Source organism: Daktulosphaira vitifoliae, unplaced genomic scaffold (genome assembly GCF_025091365.1).
Source record: "Daktulosphaira vitifoliae isolate Bord-2020 unplaced genomic scaffold, ASM2509136v1 Scaffold_1, whole genome shotgun sequence".
Taxonomy (NCBI): Eukaryota; Metazoa; Arthropoda; class Insecta; order Hemiptera; family Phylloxeridae; genus Daktulosphaira; species Daktulosphaira vitifoliae.
In genome coordinates this window covers 19,293,827-19,306,676 of record NW_026099572.1, presented here as the reverse complement: position 1 = coordinate 19,306,676, position 12,850 = coordinate 19,293,827, and the positions used below count along the sequence as shown (strand labels likewise).

Genomic DNA, 12,850 nt, shown 5'->3' with positions numbered 1-12,850 from the left:
TTATTAATAATATTAAAAATTAGTGGTGATGGAAAAAATATAACTTCAGATTTGAAATCAGCGCGAAATATGAGATTAGAAAAGTATATTTTTATTTTTTATGAAAATGCCGCGACATTGCTGTGCTACTGTTTTTTTAAATCTAATTATACAATTATGGTAGAATGTGTTAAGTAAAACATTTAATAACGCTTTTTTATTACAACCTAAATTTAATAAACTTATGGTTAAATAGTTTCAAACAATTTTAATGTAATTTTTATGACCACTATTATAAACCACTAAATATTTAAAAATACTATTCACTTACAGGAAAAGCATAAAACATAAAAATTAATTTTCATTCAAAATTTTCGAAAAATATTTGTTATTAATATAATATAGTTTATTTCAAAAATTAATTGAATTAAAATATTGTCACAAACATTCAACTTTATTAAAAGTATAATAAAATAAAAATTAATATTATGTACTTATTTTATTTTTGTATAGGTCTTTTTAATATTGTTAGATGAAATACTACGATTAAATTTTTCCTGTGCCTCTAATGACTCAGAACCTAAAACAAAATTATTATTATAGTTTTCAGAATTTAATTAATTTTTTTATGTAATAGCTTGAAATAGTTCGTATTTAAATAAGTGTCCTATAAGTGAGAGACAATTTGTACATCTTAATTTAAACTTTAATATTAATCTTCAAAAAAATGTATACAATATTAAAATTTAATGAAGTATACAAATTAATTATATTTTTTTATTAAAATATCATTCTCATTAATTCACTAAGGAAATATGAAAAAGAATTGTCTATTACAAATAAACCCAACCTTTTTTGTAACTTTAATACAAGAAGATAATTTTTCAAATCGAAATTTCAATGGAATGTTATACATTTTTATTATTATTTTTGTAATTCGCCTTCAAGGTTACTCAGCTATGAGATTTTTAAATTAATTAAATAAGCAAATAATGTTGTCTCACCAAAAATTCTTGCCAATACTTCATTATCTAATTCTAAAATAAATCATTAAAAATAAACTTATTATTATGTATTTCTCTATTTTGTATAAGATTTAAAATCAAATAATATTGTCTCACCAACACAACTTGGGATATCATCTTCAATTATATCTATTGATTAAAAAATAAATTATTAAAAATATATTTATTTTTATGTATTTCTCTATTTTGTATAAGACTTAATCCAGTCGTAAGTACATTTATTAAAATATTATTTTAAAATATCTAAAATTTCAATAAATTACCATCAATATAGATATTATTCAAGGTATATTTACTTTATAATAGTTATACATTATTCAAAAAAAAAAAAAACCCAGCAAAGGGGGTCGCGGCACAGTGGTGCCGTGATATAGATGGATCAAGTATAATGATATCTGACAGTGATTAAAATCACTATCAAAATAAAACGCTTCGATGCAAATCTTTAGATAGTGTTTAATTTTAAAAATAGGTGGATTATTCCAAAAGCAACATGATCTGTTAGTTCGTTATTAATATCCTGATTCAGATAAAGTATATCGAATGAAAAAGGGATTATTAAAAATTATTATTTCTCATAAAAAAATTATGTTGATCCATACACTTTTCAATAAGTTATAGCATTATAAAGTAAAAAATAAAAAATTAAATTGAGAATTTTCACACAAAAATAGCATTTGGTAGCCAATTTCACCCTGAAGACAAAATAAATTTTTTTTTTTCATAATAAAGTACATTACATTAAATTTAATTTAAGATATATATAAAAGTGTCAGACCTTCCGGAACATTTTCTAAAGTTAATTTTTTGTAAAAAAGTTGTCATTTTAAATCCCCCCCTGTGGACAGTTAAAGGATCAGATATAACAAAAAAATATACCAAATGAAAGGTAATGGTATCATGCATCTATATAANTATGATTAATGATAAATAAATAAATAAAAAATAATTAATATGCTCAAATAGATAGAAATGCTGGCAGTGGTTTGGGTAATCAAGCATTCCAGACTATTTAATAAGTACAAGTTTTATTTTATGCACAGAAAACTAACCAATAGTAACCATTTATATACAAGTAAAATAAAGAAACATCTACCAGATTAGAGAACCTAAGATTAAAAATACAGGATTATAATTTTGAAGCAATTATGTAAAGAGCAAAAATAACCCATCTGATTTAATGTCTAGACATCCAACAACTAAAATAAAATATTGTCAAAATTGGAAAAAAAAAAAAAAAAAAAAAAAAAAAAAATACACATCTTAGTAAAACCAATACCTTCTCAGCTTCGCATCGAAGCTAAAATGATTTTAATATACCTAAATAATATACATCTTTATATATTTTATATAATACAATTATATGTTTCGTAACGTTTTTATATTATTTTTTTTTTTATAACTGCTATCTAGGTATGTCCCAAAAAAATAAAACATTAGTTAGTACCAGAAAATCTTATGCTAAACCCAACAAGTTTTTAGTTTGGTAGTTAAGGAAATACATTAGAAATTACCAAATTTATTTATTTTTAATAGGAACATACATATGTAAATAGCTTAAATAATAGAAAATAAACAAACAAATAAAATTATTATATTTAGGTTATATTTAGAATAACAAAAGTTAAAATCAAAATTTTCTTTCTCTATTCAGTGCGCTATATTAAGTTATATCAGAATATACAGTAACCAAAATGATAAAAATTGACATTTAATCACTCACCACCAGACTCTGAAAGCATAAACCCTCTCTGTCTTTTTTTCAAGCATTGGAATACACCATTAAAAAAATCTACAAAATTAACTAAGTATTATTGATTTGTCTAATGCAAAGTACATAGTATGGTTTTCTACACTTATTTTAATCTATAATTTATATTTACCAGGGTGAAACTCAAATGATTGTTTTTCTAAAATGTTGTCTATTTACAAAAAATATACATATAATATTTAAATATACTTTATGTCTTATTCAAAATACATAGTATAGTATTTTTAAAAATATTTTACTCTATGATTTAAACTTACCCATTTGATGACGCTCATATAATGGTTCTTCTGAATCTATTTAATATATAGATTATTTAGTAAGTAAGGAGAGATATTTTTATTTTTTATCATTGTTTGTAATAATTAACCTGTTTCATTACTTACTGTACTCTCTATATATATTTAAAAATATTGCATATCTTATTCTAAATATATAGTATTGTGTTTCCAAAAATATATTTATCTATAAATTATTAATGCTCACCAAAATTAACCTCTGTTGATAGTCTGTCTAAATTATCATCTATTTAAAAATATACAGACATAAATATACTAATTTAAAAATATTTAGACATAAGTCTTATGCAAAGTACGCAGTATAGATAAGATAGTAGTAATATAAAAATAGTTTAGTCTATGATTGATGCTTACCGTTGTAAACTTTATTTGGTGTTTCTTTTGATTTATCTATTTAAATTACATATATATATATATACTTTTTTATAAATATTATTCAGAAAAAAATATTTACAGAAATTTCAGACTATTTTGGGAATTAGGTACAATTTTATTGCACGTATTTAAATAATTATAATAACAGATAACTCTAATCAGTGGTACAAAGGTATATTTATTGTTTCCTTGTATAATAGAAATAAAACTGAAAGTATTTTAGTTCTAAAGTATGCCATTAAATTTCAGCAAATCTCCAAATCTCTATTAAACCATAATTTATTAGTATCCTCATATATCAAATTAACGATTAAATATTAATTAGTGATTTAGGTGACATGATATCACCCACAAACCTGTCTCAAAATGATCATAATTACACAAAAAATTCCAAAAAAGTCAGTTTGACTAAAATATCATTTTGTTATAATTATTTACCTTGAATATATCTATGTGGCACTAAAACAAATAATAATTAAGTTAATGATGTTATATATAATATGTAACAGATTATATATACAGAGTGGACCAGCTCTCACTGACAAATTTAACTTTTGGTCTAGTTAATTATTTATACTTTTTCAACAAACTATTATTTAAAATATTTACAGACATTAATATACTAATTTAAAAATATTTATACATAAGTCTTATGCAAAGTACGCAGTATAGAATAAGATAGCAGTAATATAAAAATATTTTAGTCCATGTTTGATGCTTACCGTTGTAAACTTTATTTGGTGTTTCTTTTGATTTATCTATTTAAATTATATATATAAATATACTTTTTTATAAATATTATTCAGAAAAAAATATTTACAGAAATTTCAGACTATTTTGGGAATAAGGTACAATTTTATTGCACGTATTTAAATAATTTTAAATAACAGATAATTCTAATCAGTGGTACAAAGGTATATTTATTGTTTCCTTTTATAATAGAAATAAAACTGAAAGTATTTTAGTTCTAAAGTATGCCATTAAATTTCAGCAAATCTCCAAATCTCTATTAAACCGTAATTTATTAGTATCCTCATATATCGAATTAACGATTAAATATTGATTAGTGATTTAGGGGATATGATATCGCCCACATACCTGTCTCAAAATGATCATAATTACACAAATATTTCCAAAAAAGTCAGTTTGACTAAAATATCATTTTGTTATAATTATTTACTCTGAATATATCTATGTGGTACAAAACAAATAATAAATAAGTTAATGATATTATGTATAATCTGTAACAGATTATATATATAGAGTGGACCAGCTCTCACTGACAAATTTAACTTTTGGTCTAGTTAATATTTTATACTTTTTCAACAAATTATTATTTAAAATATATACAGACATAAATATACTAATTTAAAAATATTTAGACATAAGTCTTATGCAAAGTACGCAGTATAGAATAAGATAGCAGTAATATAAAAATATTTTAGTCCATGTTTGATGCTTACCGTTGTAAACTTTATTTGGTGTTTCTTTTGATTTATCTATTTAAATTATATATATAAATATACTTTTTTATAAATATTATTCAGAAAAAAATATTTACAGAAATTTCAGACTATTTTGGGAATAAGGTACAATTTCATTGCACGTATTTAAATAATTTTAAATAACAGATAATTCTAATTAGTGGTACAAAGGTATATTTATTGTTTCCTTGTATAATAGAAATAAAACTGAAAGTATTTTAGTTCTAAAGTATGCCATTAAATTTCAGCAAATCTCCAAATCTCTATTAAACCGTAATTTATTAGTATCCTCATATATCGAATTAACGATTAAATATTAATTAGTGATTTAGGGGATATGATATCGCCCACATACCTGTCTCAAAATGATCATAATTACACAAATATTTCCAAAAAAGTCAGTTTGACTAAAATATCATTTTGTTATAATTATTTACCCTGAATATATCTATATGGCACTAAAACAAATAATAAATAAGTTAATGATATTATGTATAATCTGTAACAGATTATATATATAGAGTGGACCAGCTCTCACTGACAAATTTAACTTTTGGTCTAGTTAATATTTTATACTTTTTCAACAAATTATTATTTAAAATATATTCTAAAAAATGGCTATTTTGACATTTTTTTAAACATTTTTCTTTTATTAATAAAATTATTTCTTTTAATTTAATTATAAAAATGATATTAATTTCGTCATTATTATATCCCTCAAGTATATTAATTATTAAAAAAAAATTAACTGGATCAAAAGTTATTTAAGTTTCAGTAATTGCTGGGCCACTTTATGTAATTATGTATAAAAGTATGAACAATTAAAATTCGTCTGTTGTTGAGTTTCCATGGTAAACTTAGCTAACACTAATGGGTCGGGTGATCACGCACATTATTTAAGGATAAAAAGGAGTCGTAAGCGGGAACATTGGTAGAAACTTACAACTACTTAGTCGAATAACGACACAAAATTAAAATACAAATAAATTATTATATTTTCAAAAAATCAAGGATGTACATTATGTATAATATACATTCTTGATTTGGTTATTACTTATAAGACTACTTATTACTTAAAAATTTCCAATGTGAGCTAATGTTCACTTTTACTAAAAGATTTGGTGAACTTACAAATTTTATTTTGATGAATAGAAGCTGGAGCAATATGCAAAGATCAAATGGGAGTCCGTTTTGATGGACATTTAAGACGTAAATGCATATGCTAACGTTGATGGCAGTTTTCAACGAAAATATAATACTTCAACGTTAACACACAATAATGAGTGACGACATTACATATACCGTTAAATAACACTGCAACGACAATACGACTCAAACAAAAAATAAACGAACGATTACCTTTTTTTACTGGAACATTAAAAACTATTGGTTTTTAAGGCCCAAGATTTCCGTGTTAAAAAAAGTACGGAAGGGGGAAAGTGCAGTACCGTCAAGAGGGCCGAAACGCGAAAATTTTAATACACATGACCGCTTTTAATAATCGGTGTAAAACAGCGTAAGTTCAATTGCCGTCGCAAGGCGAACGTAAAAAGAGTCATACATCCATAAAAAGGTGGAGCCGTCATTGATCAAATGAATCTGAACATCATATACTGGTCATATGCAATGGCACAGCTGCGACGAAAATAAAACATGTTTAGACCGGAAGATGAATTGTTTTTTGTGACGACAGTGATGATAGCACAGACATGAAAATAATTTTTCATAAAGTCTGTGGTTATAGTTCGAACTGTGTACAATACTATTTTGAAGTTCATGGTAGTAGTTTTTCTTATTTTTTTAATACAGGTATGATGATGAGCATATGTGCACACTTTAAAAGGATGGTAACTTTATTGTTAAAAGACAACATACATATTTAACTAGCTTATAAAATAAAAATATTCTAATTATGAGAATAAGTGATTGATAATAACTAATTAAAAATGTATGTTATCAGCAAAAAAAATAAAGTTGGCACAATTATTAGATATAAGGAATGAATTGAAAAAGTTACTAACAACTTATAAATCAAAAAATAATTAATAGTAATAGGAAGAGAGGATATGAAAGAGTATATGGAGGGTATGGTTTTAGTAGGAAGAATGATGCTGGAGAAAGAATCCTGGATTTCGCAGTATCGTATGATCTTGCTGTGGTTAATACTTATTTTAGAAAGAGGGAAGAACATTAAATAACATATAAGAGTAGGAAGAATAGATCACAGATCGATTATTTTATGTAGAAGAGAGGGAGCGTAAAGCGAGTAAATGATTGTAAAGTTATACAAGGCGAGAGGGTAACTACACAACATAGACTGGTGGTAATGGAGTTGTGGCGTAACGGAAAGAGAATAAACAAAAATAGAAGAAACACAGGCGGAAAATCGAAAATCCGATGGTGGAAAATGAAAAAGAGTTTGTAAAGACGATAAAAAAGAGGATGGTGTGGAATGTCGAGAGAGACATAAATGATGCGTGGAATAGATTTGCTAGTTGTGTAAAGAATACTGCAAAGGAGATAGTTGATAAAAGTAGAAGTAGAATGTCAGGAAACAAGGAAACCTTGTGTTGGGATGAGGACGTTCAAGAAATCATAGAAAGTAAGAAAAAGCAATTCAAAACATTGCAGAAGAACAAAAGGAGAGAAGATTGGATGGAGTATAAACGCTTGTGCAAAGAAGCCAAGTTTGCAGTAAGTAAAGCAAAGTTAAAGAGGTATGATGAGTTGTATGATAGGCTAGAAACAAGGTAAGGCAAAAAATAAATTTATAGACTTGCTAAAGTAAGAGATAAAAGGACTAAAGATTATCATTATATAAGGTGTATAAAAAGTGATGATAATAGGGTACTCTCGAGTGATGATGATGTGAAAAAAACGTGGAAAGAGTATTTTGAAAAGTTACTGAATGAGGAGTATCCAAAAGAGACATTAGAAGATATCTCGTGGAATGAGAGACTAGTAGATTTCATTAGTGAGAAAGAGGTATCGGATGCTGCGGCATCAATGAAAAAGAGTAAAGCAGTGGGGCCAGATGAAGTACCAGTAGAAGTATGGAATCTATTAGGCGGTATTGGCATAAGATGATTGAATGAACTTTTGAATAAAATCTTATTAGAAGGGAAAATTCCAAATGAGAAAAGGAGTCCCGAGAAGGTACATTAATATAATAGAGGATATGTATGAAACCACTTGTACTAGGGTAAAAAGTGTGGGAGGAGTAACAGAAGGTTTTTGGGTAAGAGTAGGAATGCATCAAGATTCTGCTTTAAGCCGTTACTTATTCTCTATAGTGATGGATGAAATTACTAGAGAAATACAAGGAGAGGTGTCTTGTTGCATGTTGTTTGCTGACGATACAGTGTTAATAGGAGAATAAATTAATCAAAGGCTAAAAGTGTGGAGATCAGCTCTTGAAGAAAAGGGTTTAAGAATAAGTAGGAGTAAGACAGAGTATAGAGAGTACGAATTTGATAAAGGAGAACACGAGTTAGGCAAAATAAGAAGGTCACTGACAATAGGCGAGGACGTGATTGCAGAGGTGAAGAGTTTTAAGTATTTAGGATCAGTTGTTCAAATGAGCGGTGTTATTGACGAAGATGTAAGACACAGGATTAAGTGAGGGTAGTTGAAGTGGAGAGAAGCGTCTGTTGTCTTATGCGATAGAAGAATTCCTATGAGGCTGAAAGGTAAATTCTACAAGACTGTAGTGAGACTAGCTATGATGTATGGTTCAGAGTGTTGGGTGGTTGATAAGAAATTAGAGTAGAGAATAAATGCAGTAGAGATGAGAATGTTTAGTTGGATGAGTGGAGTGACTAGAGAAGATGAGAGAAAATAGACTTCGATGGTTTGGTCGTGTTATGAGAAAAGAAGAATTGGAAGACGCAAGAACAGATATAGAAATGAATGTCGAAGGAAGAAGAGGTAGAGGAAGACCAAAAAAGAGATGGAGAAATGTTATTGAATGCGATATGAGGACAGCTGAAGTGAGCGTAGAGGATGTGGGAGATCGTGTCGAGTGGAAGTTTAGGATAAGGGTGGCCGACCCCAAGTAGTTAGGATTAAGGCGAGGAAGAAAAAGAAGAATATATCATAAATATTTATACAGGTGATTTATTATATAATAATCAACCCCACTTTTTGTTTAAAAAATTATTATTTCATAATAATGATAAAATACATATTTGAGAGATATCAGACTTCCTTAAAACATTAAAATAATAGGAATAATAGGAATAAAACTGACAGTATTGTGGTTATAAAATAGGCCTATAAAAATGCAATCAAAAATTTTTTAAAAATGTATGTGAACTTCATCCAACGCACTGATTTTATGAAAAACATTCAGACTATTCAGTCTTTTTCCGAAACGTTTATTTATATATCTAAAAAATTCTAATATAAAAATCAAAGATATTTTAATATAAATCTTATGCAATCTACATAATATAGTATTTCTAAAATTATTTTACTATATAATTCATACTTACAACTCTTGTATAACTCAGCTGGTATTTCCTCTGATGATTTCCCTTTTGTTTTGCCTATATAAAATATATACACAAATATTTTTAAACAAATAAAAATAAGTAAAAATTTCTTAAAAGTTATTTACCAGTAGCTCTATTAAAAGAAGCACTCAATGTCACTAAAAGAATAATTAAATGAGTCAATATTATTAGTATATAACACTTCATTCTTTTTTTTATGTCTATTTTGTTCATTTATATAAAATAATTTACAAAATATTTTTAAAAAAATCTATTGTATTTGCACAATCTTCTAATAATATTCATTAATATGTATATACCATAATGTTCTCTAGATAAAATATCATAAATATTTGTAGAGTGGATTATAAAGTTGGCAATCTCCCTGTTTTTATTAATTAATGATTATTTCATACAAATGTATAAATAAATTTCATAAAATGTAATTTTTTTTTATAAACTATTGTAAATATTATGTTTATTGTAAAAAAAACTAACTCTTTAGGATAGATTTTAGAACTGTTATTAGATATTTGAACTATAACTTATTATTATTTTTTACTATTAAATGGAGAATGGTTTAAATAAAATTTCGATAGGTCAATAATGTCGTAATATGCTCAATGCTTTGCATTACGCATCTTACAATTATTAATGAAAAATGTATAATCTGTATTTTAAATAACTTGTAAACAAACAAATAATTTATCTGTCATAAAAAATACGATGTTCAACACAATTTCTTATTATTAATATATATATATGTCAATTTATCAATTGTTAAATATGTTATCTGAATATAATAATCATGTAATGTATAATTAATACAATAAACTAAAAAGATTACGAAAAGCGCTGACAACAATATCCCTGGATTGGGGGTACTATCATTTAACTATAAAAAGCACTGAAATCCTTTCAGTCGGAGAGAGTCAGGGAAAGACTCCAAAAGAAGGAGTGAAGACTCCAGAGAGAGAGAGTCAGGAAAAGACTCCAGAGAGACGAAAAAAAGAAGAAATGACAGCGACCAAGAGAGTTCGTTTTCTCCGAATTAAAATAAGAAAAAAAAGTAACAATTATCAGTCACAGCCCTGTGTTGTTGTCGACTGACTTTTATGCGTTTTATTTATATATGAAAAGAACTTGTTTTAATTATTTATCTTTTGATGAAGTGCTAATTAAATACTTTTAAACATATATAAACATATCGAGATATTTATCAAATCATTTTACAAGCAATTTACAAGAATAGAAGAAGTAAGTAATTTTATGTTATCCCAATTATTTTGAGTAAATAAGTTTAAGTAAAGGATGACAAAGCAATAGATCATTTATTAAATTAATATCTTAAAGTGTCAATTTTGACTGGTTGGTTAAAGAAATTATACATATTCACGTTATATGGTATTCGTGAACTAGCTCTGCCGTTTAGTTGCCTTAAAGATGTTTTAAAAAACCTAGCGTAATTTCTACTGTATAAATTAGGCTCTGGTATTCGTGACATAAACATTGTAACGAATCAAATGTAAAGTACATACTAATTTATAACTTAGACACTTTGACTTTTTTGACAGATAAAGACCATACATAAAGTATGGTAGTTTATTAGAAGGGCCGTGCTAAAAAACGCCAAAAAAATATAAATGTAGTTTTTTGTTTGGCGTAAGAAATATTTAATTTTAAAATAATTTTTTATATCAATCTATGTTATTGATTTTGTAAATACAAGATATTTTATACCCACTCTTTAAACTTAAATTTAAAGTGTAGACAAATGGTATTACACCGACTCAAATACACTAATTGGTCGGGGCACTCAGTATTTTCTCCTAAGTGGACACGACTGGGGATTTAAAATGACAACTTTTTCACAAATAATTAACTTTTTCAGCTTAACTTTTGAAAATGTTCTGGAAGGTCTGACACTTTTATATATATCTTAAATTGAAGCTTATGTAATATACTTTAATTTGAAAAAAAAAAAATTCGACCTCTGGACTTCGTGGTGATAATGGCTACCAAAAGCTACTTTTGTGTGAAAATTCTCGATTTTATAATTTACATTTTTAACTTTATTATGCTATAACTTTTTGAAAAATGTGTAGATCAATACAATTTTTTCATGAGAAGTAGTATTTATATACATCTTTTAGAACTGTTATTAGATATTTGAACTATAACTTATTATTAATTTTACTATTAAATGGAGAATGGTTTAAATAAAATTTCGATAGGTCAATAATCAATGTTGTATAAATACTTTTTGAGTTTAGTTATAGGTGAGCAGGGTTCAGAACGTCTGTACATTATAGTGAGAATAGAACATAAACACTACTTCGATCCCTCACCTTTTCTAAATCTATAAATGTAAATACCTCCAAAAGTAAAAATTGTTATCGAAAATTCAAAAATTTATTTAATTCTCCATTTAAAATAGTAAAAATAGTAATATAAGTAATATTAAGTTTCCATTTTATATTCGAAAATTATCTCTTAAATCTACACTTAGGTATATTTTTTCGTACATCAAACTTGATATTTACAAAACGTAAAAGATATTTAAGTTAATATGTATCTTGTATTTACGAAATGTTTTCTTAGTAACTTATAGTTACATATTATTATTAAATTAATATTATTTAATACTTTTAAAGTTCATTATCAGAGTATCAACAGTGATTTTCAATTAGAAACATTAGGGCGACCCTTAGCTATATTAGAGGTTTTTTTTTTTATTTCGATGTGAAGCTGAGAAGGTATTGGTTTTACTATGATGTGTTTTTTTTTTTTGTGTCTGTTACCACTTTTTCTCAGCTCTCACCGAACGGATTTCTTTAAACGATACGTCAAAAGATCACAAATCGTATCTAGTCAAAGACATTACCCTAAAAAATTGAAAAAATTTCCCTCGTTCCCCGTAAATGGGGGAAACCTCCAAAAAAATTACAAATTTAAAAATCGCTAATTTTCGAAATTTTTTCAATTTTTTTTATTAAAAACTGCCGTAACTTTTTCAAAAATATGAACGTATCAATATATTTTTTTTTATAGATGCTTGATGTCTTTATCATTTGGTATATTTTTTTGTAAATTTGACCCTTTATCTGCCCACAAGGGGGGATTTAAAATGACAACTTTTTCACAAAAAATTAACTTTTTCAACTTAACTTTTGAAAATGTTCCGGAAGGTCTGACACTTTTATATATATCTTAAATTAAAGCTAATGTAATGTACTTTTAATTGAAAAAAAAAAATTTGACCTCTGGACTTGTCTTTATGGTGAAAACGGCTACCGAATGCTATTTTTGTGTGAAAATTTTCGATTTTATTATTTATATTATATTTAACTTTATAATGCTATAACTTATTGAAAAGTTTATAATTCCACACAATTTTTTTATGAGAAATAATATTTTTTAATAAACC

At 26.1% G+C, this 12,850-nt stretch overlaps 1 protein-coding gene across 16 annotated transcripts in view; it reads right to left on the bottom strand.

Moving 5' to 3' along the window:
- Positions 1–361: 361 nt before the first annotated feature.
- LOC126895567 (uncharacterized) overlaps positions 362–12,850 on the bottom strand; it is a 17,921-nt gene continuing 5,432 nt past the window's right edge. For 2 of the 16 annotated variants that reach the window (XM_050667563.1, XM_050667564.1), the window contains exons 2-15: positions 9,549–9,581; positions 9,424–9,477; positions 5,368–5,388; positions 4,910–4,945; positions 4,169–4,204; positions 3,885–3,905; positions 3,426–3,461; positions 3,259–3,297; positions 3,033–3,068; positions 2,888–2,926; positions 2,728–2,796; positions 1,101–1,133; positions 984–1,016; positions 362–559 (exon numbers count right to left, since the gene is read on the bottom strand). In XM_050667563.1, coding sequence (XP_050523520.1) covers positions 474–559; positions 984–1,016; positions 1,101–1,133; positions 2,728–2,796; positions 2,888–2,926; positions 3,033–3,068; positions 3,259–3,297; positions 3,426–3,461; positions 3,885–3,905; positions 4,169–4,204; positions 4,910–4,945; positions 5,368–5,388; positions 9,424–9,477; positions 9,549–9,581 — 572 coding nt within the window. In that variant the 3' untranslated portion in view covers positions 362–473. The remainder of the gene's footprint in view (positions 560–983; positions 1,017–1,100; positions 1,134–2,727; positions 2,797–2,887; positions 2,927–3,032; positions 3,069–3,258; positions 3,298–3,425; positions 3,462–3,884; positions 3,906–4,168; positions 4,205–4,909; positions 4,946–5,367; positions 5,389–9,423; positions 9,478–9,548; positions 9,582–12,850) is intronic. The other 14 variants (XM_050667568.1, XM_050667569.1, XM_050667575.1 and 11 more) reach the window with 12 other exon arrangements.